The sequence below is a fragment of the Pleurodeles waltl genome, chromosome 5 (genome assembly GCF_031143425.1).
Source record: "Pleurodeles waltl isolate 20211129_DDA chromosome 5, aPleWal1.hap1.20221129, whole genome shotgun sequence".
Taxonomy (NCBI): domain Eukaryota; kingdom Metazoa; phylum Chordata; class Amphibia; order Caudata; family Salamandridae; genus Pleurodeles; species Pleurodeles waltl.
The window spans coordinates 1,799,911,697-1,799,937,123 of NC_090444.1; the positions used below are offsets into that span (position 1 = coordinate 1,799,911,697).

The following is a 25,427-nucleotide window of genomic DNA, read 5'->3' on the forward strand; positions in this document are numbered from 1 at the left end:
TTCGTCTTGCTAAAGTGGGTCATTTTCCACTACTCATTTTATGTCTGCCTTATGAATAGGTTCAAATGGACCTTTCATGAGGTGTAATAGGGCTGTATCTAACTGCCAGGATACTGGAGAATGTTTCACAGAAGGGAAAAACTCTTAACAGTCCTTTCATGAATTCTTAAATTACTCTACTGCACCATAAAGAGACTTCACCTCTTTCTCCAAAATCTTGAAATTGACGCTAAATGCAATTTAAGTGAAGTATGTGCTAGGCCTGACTTCACTAGGTGAAGAAGGTAAGGTAGCAACATCCAGAGAATATTTAAAGGAATGTACTTTTTTATTGACAGACAAATAAAATAATCTTTTCCATTTCACGCTGTAGGATTAACTTGTGTCCATGGCACGTGATTGCTCAAGAATTGCTTCACACTCCTGTGGAATATTCAGAAATTCAAACTCATTGTCGTGAGGGGCCAAGCTGATAAACTGAGCACTTCTATTTGTGAATGGACAATCTGACCTTTGTTGACAGAAATTATATTCTCCAAAGGTTTGAATTGGGTGTGTGGATACACTGATAGGAGAAGAAGCTCTATCTACTGTAAGGAAATGCCTCCTTGGCATGGTTACCCCCTGACCTTTTGCCTTTGCTGATGCTATGTTTTGAATTGAAAGTGTGCTGAGGCCTGCCAACCAGGCCCCAGCACCAGTGTTCTTTCCCTAACCTGTACTTATGTATCCACAATTGGCACACCCTGGCATCCAGATAAGTCCCTTGTAAATGGTACCCCTGGTACCAAGGGCCCTGATGCCAAGGAAGGTCTCTAAGGGCTGCAGCATGTATTATGCCACCCTGGAGACCCCTCACTCAGCACAGACACACTGCTTACTAGCTTGTGTGTGCTAGTGAGAACAAAATGAGTAAGTCGACATGGCACTCCCCTCAGGGTGCCATGCCAGCCTCTCACTGCCTATGCAAGTATAGATAAGTCACCCCTCTAGCAGGCCTTACAGCCCTAAGGCAGGGTGCACTATACCATAGGTGAGGGCACCAGTGCATGAGCACTGGGCCCCTACAGTGTCTAAGCCAAACCTTAGACATTGTAAGTGCAGGGTAGCCATAAGAGTATATGGTCTGGGAGTCTGTTTTACACGAACTCCACAGCACCATAATGGCTACACTGAAAACTGAGAAGTTTGGTATCAAACTTCTCAGCACAATAAATGCACACTGATGCCAGTGTACATTTTATTGTAAAATACACCACAGAGGGCACCTTAGAGGTGCCCCCTGAAACCTTAACCGACTATCTGTGTAGGCTGACTGGTTCCAGCAGCCTGCCACACTAGAGACATGTTGCTGGCCCCATGGGGAGAGTGCCTTTGTCACTCTGAGGCCAGTAACAAAGCCTGCACTGGGTGGAGATGCTAACACCTCCCCCAGGCAGGAGCTGTAACACCTGGCGGTGAGCCTCAAAGGATCGCCCCTTTGTGCCAGCACCGCAGGACACTCCAGCTAGTGGAGTTGCCCGCCCCCTCCGGCCACGGCCCCCACTTTTGGCGGCAAGGCCGGAGAAAATAATGAGAATAACAAGGAGGAGTCACTGGCCAGTCAGGACAGCCCCTAAGGTGTCCTGAGCTGAAGTGACTAACTTTTAGAAATCCTCCATCTTGCAGATGGAGGATTCCCCCAATAGGATTAGGGATGTGACCCCCTCCCCTTGGGAAGAGGCACAAAGAGGGTGTACTCACCCTCAGGGCTAGTAGCCATTGGCTACTAACCCCCCCTACCTAAACACACCCTTAAATTTAGTATCTAAGGGCTCCCCTGAACCTAAGAATTTAGATTCCTGAAACTACAAGAAGAAGAGGACTGCTGAGCTGAAAAACCCCGGCAGAGGAGGAACAGAAGACACCAACTGCTTTGGCCCCAGACTTACCGGCCTGTCTCCTGCCTTCCAAAGAAACCTGCTCCAGCGACGCTTTCCAAGGGACCAGCGACCTCTGAATCCTCTGAGGACTGCCCTGCTTCAAGAAAGACAAGAAACTCCCGAGGACAGCGGCCCTGCCCCAAAAGAACTGCAACTTTGTTACAGAGGAGCAGATTTAAAGACCCCTGCAAATCCCCGCAAGAAGCGTGAGACTTGCAACACTGCACCCGGCGACCCCGACTCGACTGGTGGAGAACCAACACCTCAGGGAGGACCCTCCGGCGACTCCGAGACCGTGAGTAACCAAAGTTGTCCCCCTTAAGCTCCCACAGCGACGCCTGCAGAGGGAATCCCGAGGCTCCCCCTGACCGCGACTGCCTGAACCTAAAGTCCCGACGGCTGGAAAAGACCCTGCACCCGCAGCCCCCAGCACCAGAAGGAACGGAACTTCTGTGCAGGAGTGACCCCCAGGAAGCCCTCTCCCTTGCCCAGGTGGTGGCTACCCCAAGGAGCCCCCCCCTTGCCTGCCTGCACCGCTGAAGAGACCCCTTGGTCTCCCATTGACTCCCATTGGAAACCCGACGCTTGTTTGCACACTGCACCCGGCCGCCCCCGCGCTGCTGAGGGTGTACTTTCTGTGTGGACTTGTGTCCCCCCCGGTGCCCTACAAAACCCCCCTGGTCTGCCCTCCAAAGACGCGGGTACTTACCTGCTGGCAGACTGGAACCGGGGCACCCCCTTCTCTCCATTGAAGCCTATGTGTTTTGGGCACCTCTTTGACCTCTGCACCTGACCGGCCCTGAGCTGCTGGTGTGGTGACTTTGGGGTTGCTCTGAACCCCCAACGGTGGGCTACCTTGGACCCAAAACTGAACCCTGTAGGTAATTTACTTACCTGCTAAAACTAACAATACTTTACCTCGCCCAGGAACTGTGAAAATTGCAGTGTCCACTTTTAAAACAGCTATTTGTGTTTTACATGAAAAGTATATATGTTACTGTAATTATTCAAAGTTCCTAAAGTACTTACCTGCAATACCTTTCAAATTAGATATTACATGTAGAATTTGAACCTGTGGTTCTTAAAATAAACTAAGAAAATATATTTTTCTATAGCAAAACCTATTGGCTGGATTTGTCTCTGAGTGTGTGTTCCTCATTTATTGCCTGTGTGTATGTACAACAAATGCTTAACACTACTCCTTGGATAAGCCTACTGCTCGACCACACTACCACAAAATAGAGCATTAGTATTATCTCTTTTTGCCACTATCTTACCTCTAAGGGGAACCCTTGGACTCTGTGCATGCTATTCCTTACTTTGAAATAGCACATACAGAGCCAACTTCCTACAGGGTGGTCGAGCAGTAGGCTTATCAGAGGGCAGTGTTAAGCATTTGTTGTACACACACAGGCAATAAATGAGGAACACACACTCAAAGTCTAAACTATTTTAAAACTAGACACTTTGTGCAATTTTCAACAGTTCCTGGGGGAGGTAAGTGTTTGTTAGTTTTGCAGGTAAGTAAACCACCTACAGGGTTCAAAGTTGGGTCCAAGGTAGCCCACCATTGGTGGTTCAGGGCAACCCCAAAGTCACCACACCAGCAGCTCAGGGCCGGTCAGGTGCAGAGGTCAAAGTGGTGCCCAAAACGCATAGGCTTCAATGGAGAAGGGGGTACCCCGGTTCCAGTCTGCCAGCAGGTAGGTACCCGTGACTTCGGAGGGCAGACGAGGGGGGTTTTGTAGGACACCGGAGGTGGTGGGGGGGTGAAAAAAGCACAAAAAGTACACCCTCAGCGGCACGGGGACGGCCGGGTGCAGAGTGCAAACAGGTGTCAGGTTTGTAAAAGGTTTCAATGGGAGACCCAGGGGTCTCTTCAGCGAAGCAGGCAGGCAAGGGGGGGGGGGGTTACTCGGGGTAGCCACCACCTGGGCAAGGGAGAGGGCCACCTGGGGTCGCTTCTGCACTGGAGGTCGGATCCTTCAGGTCCTGGGGGCTGCGGGTGCAGTGTCTTCACAAGGGGTCAGGTTCTTTGAAGCAGGCAGTCACGGTCAGGGGGAGCCTCTGGATTCCCTCTGCAGGCGTCGCTAGGGGGGTTCAGGGGGGTCAACTCTGGCTACTCACAGGGTCGTAGTCGATGGGGAGTCCTCCCTGTAGTGTTGGTTCTCTGCAGGTCGAGCCGGTGGCGTCGGGTGCAGAGTGGAAAGTCTCACGCTTCCGGCAGGAAACGCGTGTTCTTTAAAAGTTGCTTCTTTGTTGCAAAGATGTTTCTTCTTTGGAGCAGAGCCGCTGTCCTTGGGAGTTCTTGGTCCTTTTAGATGCAGGGTAGTCCTCTGAGTCTTCGGAGGTCGCTGGACCCTGTGGAACGCGTCGCTGTTGCAGTTTTTCTTGAAGTGGGGAGACAGGCCGGTAGAGCTGGGGCCAAAGTAGTTGGTGTCTCCGTCTTCTCTGCAGGGCTTTCAGGTCAGCAGTCCTTCGTCTTAGGTTGCAGGAATCTATCTTGCTAGGTTCTGGAAGCCCCTAAATACTCAATTTAGGGGTGTGTTTAGGTCTGGGGGGTTAGTAGCCAATGGCTACTAGCCCTGAGGGTGGCTACACCCTCTTTGTGCCTCCTCCCTGAGGGGAGGGGGGCACATCCCTAATCCTATTGGGAGAATCCTCCATCTTCAAGATGGAGGATTTCTAAAAGTCAGAGTCACCTCAGCTCAGGGCACCTTAGGGGCTGTCCTGACTGGCCAGTGACGACTCCTTGTTTATCTCTTTATCTCCTCCGGCCTTGCCACCAAAAGTGGGGCCGTGGCCGGAGGGGGCGGGCAACTCCACTAGCTGGAGTGCCCTGGGGTGCTGTAACAAAGTTGGTGAGCCTTTGAGGCTCACCGCCAGGTGTTACAGTTCCTGCAGGGGGAGGTGAGAAGCACCTCCACCCAGTACAGGCTTTGTTACTAGCCACAGAGTGACAAAGGCACTCTCCCCATGTGGCCAGCAACATGTCTGGTGTGTGGCAGGCTGGTAAAACTAGTCAGCCCACACTGGAAGTCAGGTATGGTTTCAGGGGGCATCTCTAAGATGCCCTCTGGGGTGTATTTCACAATAAAATGTATACTGGCATCAGTGTGGATTTATTGTGCTGAGAAGATTGATACCAAACTTCCCAGTTTTCAGTGTAGCCATTATGGTGCTGTGGAGTTCGTGTATGACAGACTCCCAGACCATATACTCTTATGGCTACCCTGCACTTACAATGTCTAAGGTCTTGCTTAGACACTGTAGGGGAATAGTGCTCATGCACCTATGCCCTCACCTATGGTATAGTGCACCCTGCCTTAGGGCTGTAAGGCCTGCTGGAGGGGTGACTTATCTATGCCATAGGCAGTGTGAGGTTGGCATGGCACCCTGAGGGGAGTGCCATGTCGACTTAGTCATTTTCTCCCCACCAGCACACACAAGCTGGCAAGCAGTGTGTCTGTGCTGAGTGAGGGGTTTCCAGGGTGGCATAAGACATGCTGCAGCCCTTAGAGACCTTCCCTGGCCTCAGGGCCCTTGGTACCAGGGGTACCAGTTACAAGGGACTTATCTGGATGCCAGGGTGTGCCAATTGTGGAAACAAAGGTACAGGTTAGGGAAAGAACACTGGTGCTGGGGCCTGGTTAGCAGGCCTCAGCACACTTTCAAATCATAACTTGGCATCAGCAAAGGCAAAAAGTCAGGGGGTAACCATGCCAAGGAGGCATTTCCTTACAACTACTTACTGTAATTACTGTGGGACTCCTACCATGACAACAGGGAAGATTCAAGCATATGACTCTATGAAAGATTCAATTCTGGAGAATCTATATTTACTCTAACTGTCGGTTGGCTAACCGAGGGAGCCATTCTGCTCTTCCTATCTTTCTCAAGTGATCTTGGACTATTGTTAGTCCCCTTCAACTTCCTTGATTGTCTTTCCATACTCCCCCTTGGTGACAATGAGAATCCCAGAACCTCAATGTCCTTTCAAATGAATTCTTAAGTATTCAGGGGTGTGGAATTTATTAAAATATCTACTTGTCCAGGGGACAGGTTGCTTCTCAAATCTACTTGTCCTGTAAAAAGATCTACTTGTCCCTTTGGTGCCATGTAGTGTGGCGACAAATTATGGCAGCAATTAATAGCCTCTCTGATTATGCCAGGGCTACTACCATAGTAGGGCTTGAATACTTGGAGTTTCAATCCCTACTGTAGCAATTTCCTTATTTTGCCACCTTTCTGCAGATCTGCATACTGGGGCTGGAGGAAGCAGTAAGCAATAGTTCCAGGGCTGGAATGCCTTTGAGTCTGCAAACCTACTAACCTGCATGTTTTAAAGATTTTTACCAGCTTCTCTCTAATATTTTCCCAGAATAAGAAAGGTTGGACATTTACTCCTGACAATGGCATAATTAGAACTTCTTCCAGGGTTGGGAAGAAAGTGGCTGGAGGGAAAATGAACTTGCAAATGCTCAAAAGATTTTCACATGAGCAAATCTACACATCGTATTTACCCATGCTAAAATACAGTTCACAAATATTTTATAGGGGTACGACATATACCATGGGTGCACTTTTGTGACTTTCTTTAAGAATTTGGGGCCACAAGTAGGTAGGTTCAGATTTGTGACCTGCAAATTGCGAGTCTCAAATCAGAATGTAGGATGGTGTCCTTGACACCATCTGTGATTCGCAAGGGCTTCGCAAATGCCCACATCATGAATAATCATGAGGTGGGTCGCAATTTGCGACCCCCCTCGCGAATGGTGGCCTGCTGGAGACAGCAGACCACCATGTCTGTGACTGCTTTTCAATAAAGCAGGTTTTTTTTTGTTTTTTTTGTAATGCAGCCCGTTTTCCTTAAAGGAAAACGAGATGCATAACAAAAACGAAAAATGAAACGTTTTCGTTTCATTTTTTCAGAGCAGGCAGTGGTCCGCAGGACCACTGCCTGCTCTGAAAAAATGTTTACAGTGACATTCACAATGGGGGAAGGGGTCCCATGGGGATCCCTTCCCTTTTGCGAAAGTGTTAGCACCCATTTGAAATGGGTGTAAACTGCGATTGGTTTGCGCCCGCGTTCGTGGTCACAAAACAATCCTACATTGCACTGCGAGTTGCAATTAGGAAGGGAACACCCCTTACTAATTGCGAGTCGCAAACCCGTTTTGTGATTCGGTAACCAGGTTACTGAATCGCAAAACTGGGTTTGTGCATCGCAATGTGCTTTTTGCACTTCGCAAACAGCGAAAGTCGCTGTTTGCGACATGCAAAAAGCTACAAACATGTGGGTCTTGGTCCCTAATTAGGTCTGGTGTTAACAAAGACATTTTGTTTTTATTAAACTTCTATTTCTCTCTCTTTCGGCTGGCTTTACTGTGAGTGATCGCATTCTGCTCTTCCACAAGGATCATATTGCCACACAAAGTAGTTTTGTTCAGTGTCAGGAACTACAGTGGCAATCAGTGACGTAACGAAACTGGAGGGTGCCCCTTTGCAAAGAACATGGAGGAGCCCCCTCTCCAGACTCACTCAGGGCAGGTGCTGTGCTGAAGGGGCCCCCTGGAGAGCGACTGCGGGGCCTTTGTTATGCCGCTGGTGGCAACGTGTGCTTTCAGAGTTCAAAAACTTTTTGGGGGGGGTTTGCCAATGTTTGTTACAATGTTGAGGGCCTGGTAGCTCCCACAACAATAAAGTGTTACAAAAGCCATGTTAAAACAAGACACGCATTGATGAAACTAAAAGACTTATAAAAATATGTCAGATCAGTTGGCTTTGTCAGTGTTTGTTTATTTTCATGCTTCCCATAATCGTGTTGAAAATGGTTACACTGATTTTCCATTAGAAATATTTTTGGGAAATACTAGCATGCATCAACACATTTTACTAAATGACACTTCATTTCCATATAATCAGAGAGCATTCTGGGAGCATTATACTTAGCCTCTTAGCCTAAACTTTTCAAACGTGTGTACACGTTTTTTTTTTTTGTACTGGAACCAACGTCAGTAGTGAAGTGTGACCGTAAAACATTTATTTACAGCACGCACCCTAATAATGAAGGCTTTCAAATAATGAACCATAAATACAAGTTCGAACAGCATTATCTTTTGGAAACACATTACCTCAACTGCAGAGAGTTCCACTCTCTGTAAACAGGCAGCCAAAGGGTTCGTGCTGCAGGGGGTTGGGCCTACTTGTCCCAAGGACAAAGTAAACATAAAAACTTGTTGCCCTTGACCGCAAACAAGATGTCCATAGGAATTCCACATCCAGTATGATGCCCCCTTCTGTCACCTTGCGTCAGTGACAGCCTCATATGGGCCCATGAATCTCCAGGCATGTGGCTGTAGCAGTGGTTCTACTCAAACCGCCTATGTGCTTATGCCAATGTCTCACTTCTAATTGGCCACATGACTCATTTCCAGTCCAGCATAAAATACATAGGCAATACCCCTTAGTAGCAATAATTTTAACATTGTGCATTTCAAGGGATTTAGCCTTCATACAAATAAATTAGAAATTATACAGACATGAGCCATAGCGTGCACTGGATTAGATGGCCTGCTATTCACTTTTCATTTCATAAAGGGAAAGGGTCAACATTGTAAAAACATACCTTAACCAGGTTTATCCTTGTAGCAAGTAGATATTTCGGAAGCAGAGACAGGACGCAGGGATTTCTGGATAACTGTCTATGTTTGAAAAGCATTAACCAGATAGGATGGGTCAAAGAACTCAGGTACTAAAGAAAAGAAAAAAACAGGTTAACCAAATGATTAGACTATAATCTAAAAACTGTGTAACAAGCCAAGCACCTTCATTATCATTGATTCTGAAGGACATTGCATTCCCTCTCCAAACTGAACAAATCCCAGGGGCAGGATGAACTGTGGAAACCTTTACATGAAGTCACAGTTCTAAGCTTGTCCCAAGTGATGCACTGGTGCTGACCAACTCTAATTGGTGGAATAGGCACAGAACATAATGGCACGCCCGAACCCCTTTAATTCTCAAGTTTTTCAGCCTTACAGTCATTACAAGCTTAATAACAGAGAGAGTGGGCAGGTAATAAATGACACACAAAACAAAATCCATCAGAATGAAAATGTCACTTACCCAGTGTACATCTGTTCGTGGCATCAGTCGCTGAGATTCACATGGTATGCATGAGCTCGCCATCTGGTGTTGGGTCGGAGTGTTACAAGTTGTTTTTCTTCGAAGAAGTGTTTTCGAGTCACGGGACCGAGTGACTCCACCTTCTGTGCTCATTGCGCATGGGCGTCGACTCCATCTTCGATTGTTTTCCCCGCAGAGGGTGAGGTAGGAGTTGTACTATAGTAATAGTGCCCGCGCAATGAAAAATGTAAGTATGTACCTATTAAAGGATTAAGTAATATATACAAATGTACAAAATTGAAGGTAACTTCTGAACTGCTACAGGCTTCCGGGGAGGTGGGTGGGTCCATGTGAATCTCAGCGACTGATGCCACGAACAGATGTACACTGGGTAAGTGACATTTTCAGTTCGATGGCATCTGTCGCTGTAGATACACATGGTATGCATAGACTAGTAAGCAGTTAGTTCCCCATAAGCGGTGGTTTAGCCTGTAGGAGTAGAAGTTGTCTGAAATAGAGTTCTTAATACAGCTTGACCTACTGTAGCTTGTTGTGCGGATAGCACATCTATACAGTAGTGTTTGGTGAATGTGTGAGGCGTAGACCAAGTGGCTGCCTTACATATTTCCTGCATTGGGATGTTTCCTAAAAAGGCCATTGAAGCACCTTTTTTCCTTGTTGAATGTGCCCTGGGAGTAATGGGCAGTTGTCTTTTTGCTTTAAGGTAGCAGATTTGGATGCATTTAACTATCCATCTGGCTATACCTTGTTTTGATATTGGGTTACCTGCATGAGGTTTTTGGAATGCAATAAATAGCTGTTTAGTTTTTCTGATGTTCTTTGTTCTGTCAATGTAGTACATTAATGCTCTTTTGACATCTAATGTATGTAGTGCTCTTTCAGCCACAGAATCTGGCTGTGGGAAAAATACTGGTAGTTCTACCGTTTGATTTAGATGGAATGGTGAAATAACTTTTGGTAAAAATTTTGGATTAGGTCGTAGGACGACCTTATTTTTATGTATTTGTATAAAAGGCTCTTGTGTTGTGAACGCTTGAATTTCACTTACTCTTCTTAGAGATGTAATGGCGATGAGAAAGGCAACTTTCCAGGTTAGGAATTGTATTCCGCAAGAGTGCATGGGTTCGAAAGGTGGGCCCATGAGTCTTGTTAGAACCACGTTTAGGTTCCATGAAGGAACAGGTGGTGTTCTTGGTGGTATAATTCTTTTAAGCCCTTCTATAAATGCTTTGATAACTGGTATCCTATACAGGGAAGTTGAATAGGTAGTTTGCAGGTATGCAGATATTGCTGCAAGGTGTATCTTAATAGAAGAGAAGGCTAGCTTTGCTTTTTGTAAATGGAGCAAGTAATTTACTATATGTTTTGGAGTTGCATCTAGCGGTTGTATCTGATTATGATGGCAGTACCAAACAAATCTTTTCCACTTACTTGCGTAGCAGTGTCTAGTGGATGGCCTTCTGGCCTGCTTTATGACTTCCATACACTCTTGGCTAAGTTGCAAGTGTCCGAATTCTAGGATTTCAGGAGCCAGATTGCTAGATTCAGCGATGCTGGGTCCGGGTGTCTGATCTGTTGGTTGTGTTGCGTTAACAGATCTGGTTTGTTGGGCAGTTTGATGTGTGGTACTACAGACAGATCTAGCAGTGTTGTGTACCAGGGTTGTCTTGCCCAAGTTGGTGCTATTAAAATGAGTTTGAGTTTGTTTTGACTCAATTTGTTTACTAGGTAAGGAAGGAGAGGGAGAGGAGGAAAAGCGTAAGCAAATATTCCTGACCAGTTCATCCATAGGGCATTGCCTTGGGATTGCTTGTGTGGGTATCTGGACGCGAAGTTTTGGCATTTTGCGTTCTCTTTTGTTGCAAATAAGTCTATTTGTGGTGTTCCCCAGAGTGTGAAGTAGGTGTACAGAATCTGTGGGTGGATTTCCCATTCGTGGACTTGCTGGTGATCTCGAGAGAGATTGTCTGCCAGCTGATTCTGGATCCCCGGAATAAACTGTGCTATTAGACCAATCTGATGGTGGATTGCCCACTTCCATATTTTTTGAGCTAACAAGCTTAACTGCGTTGAATGTGTTCCTCCTTGTTTGTTTAGATAATACATCGTTGTCATGTTGTCTGTTTTGACAAGGATGTATTTGTGGGTTATGATTGGTTGGAAAGCTTTTAGTGCTTGAAAAACTGCTAATAATTCTAGATGATTTATATGCAGTTTTGTTTGATGTATGTTCCATTGTCCTCTTATGTTGTGTTGATTGAGATGTGCTCCCCACCCTGTCATGGAAGCATCTGTTGTTATTACGTACTCTGGCACTGGGTCTTGGAAAGGCCGCCCTATGTTTAAATTTATACTGTTCCACCATAGAAGCGAGAGGTAAGTTTGGCGGTCTAGCAACACCAGATCTAGAAGGTGACCCTGTGCTTGAGACCACTGTGAGGCTAGGCACTGTTGTAAGGGCCTCATGTGCAGTCTTGCGTTTGGGACAATGGCTATGCATGAGGACATCATGCCTAGGAGCTGTAGTATTGTTCTTGCTTGTATTGTTTGGTTTGGAGACATGTGTTGAATGACCCTGTTGAAATTGTGGATCCTTTGTGGAGTTGGCGTTGCTACTCCTTTTGTCGTGTCTATTATGGCTCCTAGATATTGCTGTACTTTGCTTGGCAGAATGTTTGATTTTGCAAAGTTGACGGTGAACCCTAGTTTGTAGAGGGTTTGTATGACTTGATTTGTGTGGTTTGAGCATTGTGTGAGCGAACTGGTTTTGATTAGCCAGTCGTCTAGATACGGGAACACATGTATTTGCTGCCTTCTGATGTGTGCAGCGACTACTGCTAGGCATTTTGTGAATACTCTTGGAGCGGTTGTTAAACCAAAAGGCAATACTTTGAATTGGTAATGTATTCCTTTGAATACAAACCTTAGATATTTCCTGTGTGATTGATGTATTGGTATATGGAAATATGCATCCTTGAGGTCTAGGGTTGTCATGTAGTTGTGTTTTTTGAGCAATGGTAACACTTCTTGTAGTGTGACCATGTGAAAGTGGTCTGATTTGATGAATGTGTTTACTACTCTGAGGTCTAGAATTGGTCTCAGTGTTTCGTCCTTTTTTGGTATCAAGAAGTACAGTGAATAAACTCCTGTGTTTATTTGTGTGCTTGGTACTAATTCTATTGCATTTTTTTGCAGTAGTGCTTGAACTTCTATCTCTAGAAGCTGTGAATGGTATTTTGTTAAATTTTGTGATTTTGGTGGTATGTCTGGAGGGAATTGCAGGAATTCTATGCAATAACCATGCTGGATAATTGCCAAGACCCATGTGTCTGTAGTTATTTTGTCCCATGCTTCGTAATATTGACGTATCCTCCCGCCCACTGGTGTTGTGTGGGAGGGGTGTGTGACATGTGAGTCACTGCTTGTTGGTAGTGGTTTTGGGGCTTTGAAATCTTCCCCTATTCCTAGGGAATTGCCCCCCTCTATACTGGCCCCGAAAACCTCCCCTGTACTGTCCCTGGTAGGTGGGCGGTACGGACTGTGAGGTGCTAGCTTGTGTGGCCTGACCCCGAAACCCTCCTCTAAAAGGTGTTTTGCGGAAGGTGTTATAAGATCCTCTGCCCTGCGGGGAATAGAGTGCGCCCATGGCCTTGGCAGTGTCAGTGTCCTTCTTGAGCTTTTCTATGGCTGTGTCGACCTCCGGTCCGAACAGAAGTTTTTCGTTTACTGGCATGTTAAGCACTGCCTGCTGAATTTCTGGCTTGAATCCAGACGTTCTGAGCCATGCGTGCCTACGGATGGTAACCGACGTATTAATGGTTCTTGCGGCCGTGTCTGCTGCATCCATGGAGGAGCGTATTTGATTGTTGGAAATGTTTTGACCCTCCTCAACAACCTGTTTTGCTCTCTTTTGCAGATCTTTTGGGAGATGTTCAATGAGATGCTGCATCTCATCCCAGTGGGCTCTGTCGTATCGCGCTAACAGCGCTTGTGAATTTGCGATGCGCCACTGGTTTGCTGCTTGGACAGCAACCCTCTTCCCGGCTGCATCGAACTTCCTACTTTCTTTATCTGGGGGAGGTGCATCCCCAGAAGTGTGTGAGTTTGCCCTTTTTCTGGCAGCCCCTACCACCACAGAGTCTGGTGGCAGCTGAGAGGTGATGAATACAGGGTCCGTAGGAGGCGCCTTATACTTCTTGTCCACCCTAGGCGTCACTGCCCTACTTTTTACTGGCTCCTTGAAAATGTCCTTTGCATGGCGTAGCATGCCTGGGAGCATCGGCAGGCTTTGGTAGGAGCTGTGGGTTGAAGAGAGGGTGTTAAATAAAAAATCATCCTCTACTTGTTCCGAGTGTAGTTCCACATTATGGAATAGTGCTGCTCTAGCCACCACTTGTGAGTAGGCTGTGCTGTCTTCCGGTGGTGATGGCCTAGTTGGGTATGTGTCTGGGCTGTTATCAGACACTGGTGCGTCGTACAAGTCCCACGCATCCTGATCTTGGTCATCGTGGCTCATGGCGGTGTGAGCTGGCGAATGTGACGGGGTGTAAGTTGGCGAAGCCGGAGTTACAGGTGGAGGCGAGGGAGGAGGTGTTACCTTTTGTGCTGTTTGTTGCTGAGGAGTAAACTGAAGCGTTCTCTTTCGTTTGACAGGTGGAAGGGTACTGATCTTCCCAGTCCCCTGCTGAATAAAGATACGCTTTTGCGTGTGATCCACGTCAGTGGATTGCAGTTCTTGTTCAAATCTATGTTTCTTCATTTGAGAAGACATAGAATGCTCTTCAGTGTAGGAGCCAGAAACAGGGTCTGATGTCGCTTTTTTCGGCTCCGAAACCCCTGTCGATTGTTTTTTCGGCTCCGAGGTAACCTTCCTTTTTTTCTGTGCCGAAAATTCTTGGCCTCTATGGTCTTCGGCGCCACTGTCTCGGCGTCGATCCGTGTCGACACCGAACTCTCGGTGTCGATGCTTCTGTTTAGCACTCTCTCGGTCTCGAGGAGGCTGCGTGCCGGTGTCTCGACCGGAGTCGGACGATCTCGACACTAAATGGGCCTTTTTCGGTGCCGATTGTTGGTCACCGAGAATTTGGGTGGAGCCATGGCCGGTTGGCAGTGGCGTCCCCTGGGCCTTCTTTCCTTTTTTAAGGTTTGATCTCGACGTCTTACTCACAGTTCTTGTAGAGTGTAGCTCGTCGGAGTCTGAATCCTGGATGGAAAAGGATTCCTCCTGTTCCTCTTCTGTCTCGAACTGTCGACGCTCTTTTGGCGTGGACGCCATCTGGAGTCTTCTCGCTCGACGGTCGCGCAGAGTTTTTCGGGACCGGAACGCCCGACAGGCCTCACAGGATTCTTCGCTGTGCTCGGGTGACAGGCACAGATTACAGACCGAGTGTAGGTCCGTATAAGGATATTTGTTGTGGCATTCGGGGCAGAATCGAAACGGGGTCCGTTCCATCGGCGTTGTCCTCCACGCGGTCGGGCCGACTAGGCCCCGACGGGGTGCCGAAATCTACCCCGAAGGGCACCGAAGCGCTTCGATGTTCAACGCGTCGTTGTATGTGTCTATCTCTAACCGGATCGCAACGATACCGTCGAAAATCTTCCGTCTTCAGCTATCTTTCCGTTCCGAAACTCGGAGCGACAGGAACACGTCCGAACCCGATGGCGGAAAGAAAACAATCGAAGATGGAGTCGACGCCCATGCGCAATGAGCACAGAAGGTGGAGTCACTCGGTCCCGTGACTCGAAAACACTTCTTCGAAGAAAAACAACTTGTAACACTCCGACCCAACACCAGATGGCGAGCTCATGCATACCATGTGTATCTACAGCGACAGATGCCATCGAACACAGTATTATTAAAGCCAGGTATCTTGATCCAATTTACCAATTTCTATGGATGAATTTAAGATAAAGAAAAGTCAGCCAATTTGCCTGATAACTTAACTACAAATTTATTTTCCAAACATGGCTACAGTCCTGGCAAAAATATATTGAAAAAACAAGAAGAGGGAAGAGTAACAGAAGATTAGGGATATCTATAAGAGATGTGTACAACTCCTGTAGATGGCACCTTTCCCAAGAAAGATGAAGTGGCTGATGCTTCCCAAACTGAATGCGCAATTCCTGCAGTCAGAATCCTGTAGTCTTTCTCATATCGTTCCTGTCAAGCATTCATTTTGTAACAGCACCATAATATAATCTCTAACAATCGACAATCGCCACCAAATACACGCCTTAACTTGATGCAAATAATGATCCAAAACTCAAGACAACAAAACGGTAAAGGGATCCAGATGTGTAACTGCACTAATCACTAGCCATTTCACCACTTCGCACCAATTGTTTCCTATGCCCACTATAATGCTGAGAATTTGTGAAAGACAAGGCCAGTAAACTTCGGAAAAACGTGCAACTGGAAGCTGTTTAGGTCTTTGGTGATCCAGTGAACTGTACAGATATTCAGACATGAATACCTCCATAAACCAAACAATTTTGTGACCACATCTAGATGTGGACTCATTTAACTCAAGAAAAGTGAAGCCTTTTGATAGTCACCTGACCAACCAATACCCCCTCAAATGGACAGTCTGCCCATGCATGCCAATGGGAATTGTCAAAAACCAGAGCATGATTTCTCCCCTATACAACTTTAAGGACAACACTGATGAGGATAGTCATGATTACTGAGCAATATACTAATCCTAATATAATAACCCATGTATCCATACAAGGGCAGAAAGTTGAGAGTTCTTTCATGCTAGCCACTCAAAGTTCACACATTTCGAAAAATAACGTAAGATCTCAAAAACATGAAAACAGCTGTAAATGATGAAGAACTTAGAAGCAACATGGCAAGCTATATTGAATGCCTGCTTACTTAGTCATTAGAAGGCTAATAAATAGTTCTTCAAAATAATGCTTGTGCATACCTTGCTGCTCAGCGAGGTGAAATCCAGTAAGCAATCCAGATATTTCCCAAAGTTATGGGGTGGTTCCACACAGCTGTTTTTGTTCTGGAAATTGAGAGAGCAAGCAAGCTTAACAAGATATAACTTAAAAAACGTCTACTACAACGTAATAACAACAGCCTTAGCTACACCAAAATATTTAGCGTGCAAACTGTAAACATTAAATTCTCTGCTTCTTAGCTCCATCTAATGAAAGAGAACTGTTATGCGACTAGATTCACAATTCAAGTGTCAATCTAGCCCTCTTGCCTTGGGTCAACTGTAGTTGTGTGTATATATTACCTAGTGGAGGTCTCCACTAGGTAGTTATTGTTAGGACCATGTTTCCATAGAAAAGGTGTTTTTGATTTGCCTGTATCTTTGGCCCCGTTTGACGAATCTTCACAAAAATTTCCAAAACAATGTATCCTGGTGATTCCTGTTGCATATGCAAAGTTTTGGGGTGATCCATCAAGCAGGGGACAGAGAAAAAGGGGAAGGGGGATCAAAAAGGTTATATTTCCCATGTTAATTCCCATAGGAGCTTTAGAAGAGCTGTAATTGGCTGGCCATAACCTGTCTAGAAAGTTGCGGCCACCATTTTAAGTCATTGGAGAGGGTCCCTAGTGCTGAAAATAGAAATGATAAGTGGTATAAGGTGGAGGTACTCTGACTCCAGGGGTGTGATATAGGGCTGTTTTAGGGTCAAATTATGGGTTTAAAATGATTTTTCTTCACCATGCTACATATTTGCGAATGCAGGAAGCTGGCCTCGTGTGTGGTGTGTACCCAGGGTACTTCCACCTTATACCAGGTCCAGCTATCCCCTCTTAGTGAAGTGTAGGCAGTGTCCAGAAGCCAGGCTCTCTAGAGGCAGCTATGGATGAACAGCCAAGGCTGATCTAGGAGACATACAAAACTCATGCAATAGCACACATGAAAGTAAACACTTAGTTGTACAAAAATAAAGGTACTTTATTTTTGGAACACAATACCACAAAGTACTAGAAGGGCAACCTTCCATTAGGAGGTAAGTAATACACTAATTATATACACTAGCAATCATAAATAACCATAGACAATGTTAGAATACAGTGCAAATAGTGGGAGCACAAACCATATACTAAAATTAAATAAATGGAATGCGAATACAGGACCCTCACCTAGGTAAGTGGACTTTGTAGAGGGCAACTGGCAGTACTAGAAAACCACAGCGGTAAGTAACACAGTATCCCCCAAACAGAGAGGACCAAGAGGATTACTCTGGACCACCACCCGTGATGCAGGATCCACACAGCTCAGGATGAGAGGAGATCCACGCAGCCGGTCGTCGATGCAGGGGAGTGTCTCCTTCACTCCAAGGGAGGTTCCTTCTTGTGTAGGCTGAAGAGTTGATGTCTTCTGAGGATGCACGGCTGGGGAAATGTTGCAAAGCTGGCAGGAGTCAATTGCAGTGTTGCTGGTTCCTGGAGGATCCATTCCTAGCTCCAGTGGCCAGAGGTCGCTGTACAGGTTGCAGAGGAATCCTGCTGGAGCGCTGCAAGCCGAATCTGAGGACCCACCCAAGAGAGAGACCCTGAATAGCCCTGAAAAGGGGATTGGTCACCTAGCCAGGTAACCACCTATCAAGAGGGGGTTCTGACGTCACCTGTTTGTACTGGTCACTCAGATGCTGCCAGAGTTCCCTGCCAACCTTGGAAACAAGATGGGAGAACCCAGGGACCATCTGGAGGAGCTTTGGGAACACCCCTGGGGTGGTGATGGACAGGGGAGTGATCACTCTTCTTTCCATTGTCCGGTTTCGTGCCAGAGTAAGAGGGAGGGAGAAACGGGGCCTGAACCAGTATGGACTGGTTTATGCAGAGAGGGCACCAAATGTGCCCTTCAAAGCATACCAGTGGCTTGGGGAAGCTACCCCTCCCAAACTAGTTACACCTATTTCCAAAGGGAGAGGGTGTTACCTCCCTCTCCCAAAGGAAATCATTTGTTCTTCCTTCCTGGGCTTGATCAGATCAAGCAACAGGAAGGCAGAAACCTGTCTGAGGGGTGGCAGCAGCTTGGGCTGCCCAGAAAACCATGTAAGACTGGTGGTAGCAATGCTGGGGGTCCTCTAAGGAGCCCCCAGAGTGCATGGAATCATACTTCCACTACTTGCAACAGTATTGGGGTAGGATTCTGACATGTTTAATACCAAACATGCCCAGGTTCGGAGTTAACATTGTGTAGTTGAACATAGGTAGTGGCCTATGTCCAGTACAAGCGTACAATTGCAACCCCGCACTCACAAAGTCCAGGAAAATGGTTCTGGCGTTTGTGGGGGCACCTCTGCTAGTGCAGGGGTGGCCTCACGCACACGTACCTGCACCCTGCCCTCTGGGCTGAGAGGATCTACCATAGGGGTGACTTATAGTGACCTGGTGCAGCAACCTGTAGTGAAAATGGATGTATGCACCTGTTTCACGTAGACTGCAATGGCAGGCCTGCAGAACCCTTTGCATGGGCTCCTTATGGGTGGCAGAATAACTGCTGCAGCCTAAAGTGATCCTGCGGAACATCAATGCCCTGGGTACCTAGGTACCATATGCTAGGGACTTACAGGGGAGGATAAGAATGCCAATTGTGGGAATAAAAAGGTACAATTACCAAGTTAGAAGGTCGAGAGCATAACCACTGGGGTCCTGGTTAGCAGGATCCCAATGGACACAAACACACTGACAAACATGTCAAAAAGTGGGGCTAACCATACTAGAAAGAGGCTACTTTCTTACAGTGTATATCTTAGAATATTAGAGGGAAAAAAAAATGTTAAAAAAACATTCACAGACTCATTCATACACTAATTAATTCGATCATACATGCACTCAGATACTCGTGCCCACTCACTCATCCACTCATGTACCCACTCAGATTCACACACCCACTTGGCCCTGTGGCCAACCTCCGCTGCGCTCGTCCAAAGGCTGTGCGTGGTGCAGGGTTGGGTCGTTATGAGGGCTTGGAAGCAAGGCCTGGCCGCTCTTGCCTTTGGGAATTGTCCACCCCTGTATGTTCCTTGAAAACCTCCTCTTTGATACTGGCCCTGATATGTTTCTGAATTGTGAGGTGGAAGGCTCTGTGGTTTGAGGACGAAACCCCCCTCTAAAGTGCGGCTTTCGAAAAGTGCCTCTGCTCTGTGGGGAGTAGAGCGCGCCCATGACTTTGGCCGTGTCTATGTCCTTTTTGGGTTTTTCTATTGGCCGTATCCACCTCCGGCCCAAACAATTGTTCTTGGTTGAACAGCATAATTAGCACAGCTTGCTGGAGTTCTGGTTTAAAACCAGAGCTCCGTAACCATACGTGTCTACGAATGGTTACTGCAGTGTTCACTGTCCTTGCTGCTGTGTCTGCCGAGTCCATTGCAGACCTTATTTGGTTGTTTGAAATCGTTTGTCCTTCCTCAACAACCTGTTGGGCATGTTTTTGGTACTCCTTGGGCAAGTGCTGAATGATACGTTGCATCTCGTCCCAATGTGCCCTGTCGTAGCGAACCAGTAGAGCCTGAGAATTGGCAATCCGCCATTGATTGGCTGCCTGTGCTGCCACCCTCTGGCCTGCTGCATCGGATTTCCGACTTTCCTTGTCGGGCGGTGGTGCGTCTCCTGAGGATTGGGAGTTTGCCCTCTTTCGGGCTGCTCCCACTACCACCGAATCTGGAGTTAGTTGCTGTGTTATAAACACAGGGTCCGTTGGGGGAGGTTTATATTTCTTCTCCACCCTAGGCGTGATGGCTCTGCCTTTTACTGGGTCCTGGAACACCTGTTTGGGGTGTTTTAACATGCCTGGTAGCATTGGCAAACCTTGGTAAGAGCAGTGAGTGGTTGCCAAGGTGTTAAACAAAAAGTCGTCTTCTATGGGCTCTGCATGCATGGCTACGTTATGGAAAGTAGCTGCCCTTGAAACCACCTGCATATATGCAGTGCTGTCCTCTGGTGGTGACGGCCTTGGTGGGTAGCAATCGGGACTATTGTCTGAGACCGGTGCATCATATAAGTCCCATGCATCCGGGTCGTCTTGTGTCATCCCCGTGTGTGTCGGCGACTGCATTGGGGGTGTTGCTACCGGGGACAGGTGTGGTGAATGCAATGGTGAAGGCTGTGGCGAAAACCTTGGTGGTGTCTTGTCCTTTGCCACCTTTGCCCTTGGCTGCATTTCCGCCTCCTGGAATGCTAGCTTTCGCTTCCTTTTTATTTGAGGAATAGTTTGGATTTTCCCGTGTCCTTCTGTATATGCAGCCTCCTCTGGGTATGGTCTGGCTCTCCCATGCCCAGTTCTTGCTCAAATCTGTGCCCTTTCAGTTGGCTGGAAAGGCCGTGCTCTTCTGTATAGGAGCCTGTTTTCGGCTCCGAGGATGCATGTTTCTACACCAAAGGTTTCGGTACAGTCTTTTGGCTCTGAGGAAACCTTCTTGACTTTGGGGGTCTCGAACTCTCGGTGCCGAGATGGTTCGGAGCCGGTATCGAAACCGGAGTTGGATGTCTTCGGCTGCTGGGAGGCCTTTTTCGGTGCCGATGTTTGGTCACCGTGTTTTCGGGTTAAGCCATGGCCTGTTGGCGGTGGCATCCCCTTGGCCTTTATTATTTTTGAGTGAGTCTTTGCCGGGGTAGATTTACTTACAGTTTGTTGCTGCGTTTTCGGCTGCTCGCTGTCGGACTCGTCCGAGTCCGAATCTCGAATGGAGAATCTCTCCTCTTCCTCGACGTCGATCTGTTCGGCCGGTGTCGACACCATCTGGGGTCTTCTAGCTCTTCGATCGTGGAGGGTCTTCTTCTATTGAAATGCCCGACAGGCCTCGCAAGTATCCTCCCTGTGTTCCGGAGATAGACACAGATTACAGACCAAGTGTTGGTCTGTGTAAGGATACTTTGCGTGGCAATTCGGGCAGAAACGGAAGGGGGTCCGGTCCATGAGGTTTGAAGATGGACACGGTCGGGCCGACCATGCCCCGCCGAAGAGTGGAAGCCCCAAAGGGCCGCCGGAGAGCTTCTTTTTTTCGGTGTCGATGTGCTAACACTAAACCTGTACCGAGCGCGAACAATACCGTCAAATTTTCCGATAACTAGCTAACTTTCCCGAATTTAAATACTGAGCGAAGAGGAACACGTCCGAACCCGATGGCGGAAAGAAAACAATCTAAGATGGAGTCGACGCCCATGCGCAATGGAGCCGAAAGGGAGGAGTCCCTCGGTCTCATGACTCGAAAAGACTTCTTCGAAGAAAAACAACTTGTAACACTCCGAGCCCCACACTAGATGGCAGGATAATGCACAGCATTTGTATCTGCAGCTACACATGCCATCAAACATATAGATATATACACATTTATTATCTTGTGGCGGTCACTACTATAGTTAAGACCATGTTTCTTTAACAAAAGCTTTTTTTGACTTTCTGTAGTAAGTTGGCTCTGTATGTACTATTTCAAAGTAAGAAAGGTTCCCCTTAGAGGTAAGATAGTGGCAAAAAGAGATCATTTTAATGCTCTATTTTGTGGTAGTGTGGTCGAGCAGTAGGCTTATCAGAGGGTAGTGTTAAGCATTTGTTGTTAACACACAGGCAATAAAATGAGGGACACACACTCAAAGACAATTCCAGGCCAATAGGTTTTTATATAGAAAAATATATTTTCTTAGTTTATTTTAAGAACCACAGGTTCAAGATTTACAAACAATACTTTAAATGAAAGGTATTTCACTTAGGAACTTTAGGAACTTTGAATTAGCAAAACAGCATATACAGTTGTCACATAAATGGCATATAGCTATTTTAAAACTAGACAGTGCAATTTTCAACAGCTCCTGGGGGAGGTAAGTGTTTGTTAGTTTTTGCAGGTAAGTAAACCACCTACAGGGTTCAAAGTTTGGGTCCAAGGTAGCCCACCGTTGGTGGTTCAGAGCAACCCCAAAGTTACCACACCAGCAGCTCAGGGCCGGGTACGGTGCAGAGGTCAAAGTGGTGCCCAAAACGCATAGGCATCAATGGAGAAGGGGGTGCCCCGGTTCCAGTCTGCCAGCAGGTAGGTACCCGCGACTTCGGAGGGCAGACGAGGGGGGTTTTGTAGAGAGGGGGGGGGGGGGGTACAAGTCAGCACAAAAAGTACACCCTCAGCGGCACGGGGGTGGCCGGGTGCAGAGTGCAAACAGGGGTCGGGTTTGCAATTGGTTTCAATGGGAGACCCAGGGGTCTCTTCAGCAAAGCAGGCAGGCAAGGGGGGGGGCTCCTCGGGGTAGCAACTACCTGGGCAAGGGAGAGGGCCACCTGGGGGCCGCTTCTGCACTGGAGGTCAGATCCTTCAGGTCCTGGGGGCTGCGGGTGCAGTGTCTTTACCAGGCGTCAGGTTCTTAGAAGCAGGCAATCACGGTCAGGGGGAGCCTCTGGATTCCCTCTGCAGGCATCGCTGGGGTGGCTCAGGGGGGTCAACTTTGGCTACTCACAGGGTCGCAGTCGCGGGGGAGTCCTCCCTGTAGTGTTGTTTCTCCGCAGGTCGAGCCGGGGGCATCGGGTGCAGAGTGCAAAGTCTCACGCTTCCGGCGGGAAACGTGGAGTCCTTTAAAGTTGTTTCTTTGTTGCAAAGTTGTTTCTTCTTTGGAGCAGAGCCGCTGTCCTCGGGAGTTCTTGGTCCTTTTAGATGCAGGGTAGTCCTCTGAGGCTTCAAAGGTCGCTGGACCCTGGGGGACGCGTCGCTGTTGCAGTTTTTCTTGAAGTGGGGAGACAGGCCGGTATGGCTGGGGCCAAAGAAGTTGGTGTCTCCGTCTTCTCTGCAGGGCTTTCAGGTCAGCAGTCCTTCTTTGTCTTCAGGTTGCAGGAATCTCTCTTGCTTGGTTCTGGGGGCCCCTAAATACTCAATTTAGGGGTGTGTTTAGGTCTGGGGGGTTAGTAGCCAATGGCTACTAGCCCTGAGGGTGGCTACACCCTCTTTGTGCCTCCTCCCTGAGGGGAGGGGGCACATCCCTAATCCTATTGGGGGAATACTCCATCAGCAAGATGGAGGATTTCTAAAATTCAGAGTCACCTCAGGACACCTTAGGGTTTCTCAAGACTGGCCAGTGACGACTCCTTGTTTTTCTCATTATCTCCTCCGGCCTTGCACCCAAAAGTGGGGCCGTGGCCGGAGGGGGCAGGCATCTCCACTAGCTGGAATGTCCTGTGTCGCTGCAACAAAGGGGGTGAGCCTTTGAGGCTCACCGCCAGGTGTTCCAGTTCCTGCAGGGGGAGGTGAGAAGCACCTTCACCCAGTATAGGCTTTGTTACTAGCCACAGAGTGACAAAGGCACTCTCCCCATGTGGCCAGCAACATGTCTGGTGTGTGGCAGGCTGGCAAAACTAGTCAGCCCACACTGGAAGTCGGGTATGTTTTCAGGGGGCATCTCTAAGATGCCCTCTGGGGTGTATTTCACAATAAAATGTACAATGGCATCAGTGTGCATTTATTGTGCTGAGAAGTTTGATACCAAACTTCCCAGTTTTCAGTGTAGCCATTATGGTGCTGTGGAGTTTGTGTATGATAGATTCCCAGACCATATACTCTTATGGCTACCCTGCACTTACAATGTCTAAGGTTTTGCTTAGACACTGTAGGGGCATAGTGCTCATGCACCTATGCCCTCACCTATGGTATAGTGCACCCTGCCTTAGGGCTGTAAGGCCTGCTAGAGGGGTGACTTATCTACACCATGGGCAGTGTGAGGTTGGCATGGCACCCTGAGGGGAGTGCCATGTCGACTTAGTCATTTTCTCCCCACCAGCACACACAAGCTGGCAAGCAGTGTGTCTGTGCTGAGTGAGGGGTCTCCAGGGTGGCATAAGACATGCTGCAGCCCTTGGAGACCTTCCCTGGCATCAGGGCCCTTGGTACCAGGGTTACCATTTACAAGGGACTTATCTGTGTGCCAGGGCTGTGCCAACTGTGGGAACATGGCTACAGTTTAGGGAAAGAACACTGGTGTTGGTGGCTGGTTAGTAGGGTCCCAGCACACTTTCAATCATAACTGGCATCAACAAAAGGCAAAAAGTTAGGGGGCAACCATGCCAAGGGAGGCATTTCCATACAGGTGCATGCGCCATTTCACTCAGGCTGCAATGGCAGGCCTCCAGACACAGTCTGCATGGTCTTCCACGTGTGGCATAATAGATGCTGCAGCCTACGCAAGACCCCTGGTGTACCAATGCCTCCGGTACCTGAGTACCAAATACTAGGGATTTACATGGGTACACCAGTATGCCAACTGTGGGGTGTAAATGTTACCATGTGAACAAATTTAGAAGAAAGAGCAGGATCCCAGTGTACTACAGTCTGAACACACTGACACCAGGCACAAAGTGGGGTAACTATGCTAGAAAGATGCTACGTTCCTACACATGGCATGTGAGAGTAGGATAAAGTCACGAAGGCCTGGGGGATCTATTTCAGATACCCCCTGCATGGCCTTTTGCACTAGATGATGAACTTGTTTGCCTCGACAGTGGAAGTGTATTGCTAACATTCCTGAATCTGGAAGGTCGACGCCTAAACACTAAAGTGCAGGGAGAGGACAGAAGGCTTCTTTCGAAATTCAGTTTCTCCTTTGCTAAGTGTAGGAAGTTGGCTCTGTATGCACTATTTCAAAGTAAGGAATAGTATGCACCGAGTCCAAGGGTTCCCCTTAGAGGTAAGATAGTGGCATAAAGAGATAATACTAATGCTCTATTTTGTGGTAGTGTGGTCGAGCAGTAGGCTTATCAAAGGAGTAGTGTTAAGCATTTGTTGTACATACACAAGCAATAAATGAGGAACACACACTCAGAGACAATTCCAGGCCAATAGGTTTTTGTATAGAAAAATATATTTTCTTAGTTTATTTTAAGAACCATAGGTGCAAGATTTACATGTAATACTTCAAATGAAAGGTATTGCAGGTAGGTACTTTAGGAACTTTGAATTAGCAAAATAGCATATACAGTTTTCACATAAATCACAAATAGCTATTTTAAAACTACACACAGTGCAAAGTGCAATTTTCAACAGTTCCTGGGGGGAGTAAGAGTTTGTTAGTTTTTGCCGGTAAGTAAACCACCTACGGGGTTCAAGTTTGGGTCCAAGGTAGCCCACCGTTGGGGGTTCAGAGCAACCCCAAAGTTACCACACCAGCAGCTCAGGGCCGGTCAGGTGCAGAGGTCAAAGTGGTGCCCAAAATGCATAGGCTTCAATGGAGAAGGGGGTGCCCCGGTTCCAGTCTGCCAGCAGGTAAGTACCCCCGTCTTCGGAGGGGAGACCAGGGGGGTTTTGTAGGGCACCAGGGGGGACACAAGTCCACACAGAAAGTACACCCTCAGCAGCACGGGGCGGCTGGGTGCAGTGTGCAAACACGCGTCGGGTTCTCGATAGGTTCAATAG

At 47.5% G+C, this 25,427-nt stretch overlaps 1 protein-coding gene across 2 annotated transcripts in view; it reads right to left on the bottom strand.

The window, feature by feature from the left end:
• Positions 1 to 25,427, bottom strand: part of LOC138296807 (exportin-5-like) — a 1,394,731-nt gene that overhangs the window by 1,124,451 nt on the left and 244,853 nt on the right. For both annotated transcript variants that reach the window (XM_069236253.1, XM_069236252.1), the window contains exons 10-11: positions 16,001 to 16,084; positions 8,551 to 8,676 (exon numbers count right to left, since the gene is read on the bottom strand). In XM_069236253.1, the coding sequence (XP_069092354.1) occupies positions 8,551 to 8,676; positions 16,001 to 16,084 (210 nt within the window). The remainder of the gene's footprint in view (positions 1 to 8,550; positions 8,677 to 16,000; positions 16,085 to 25,427) is intronic.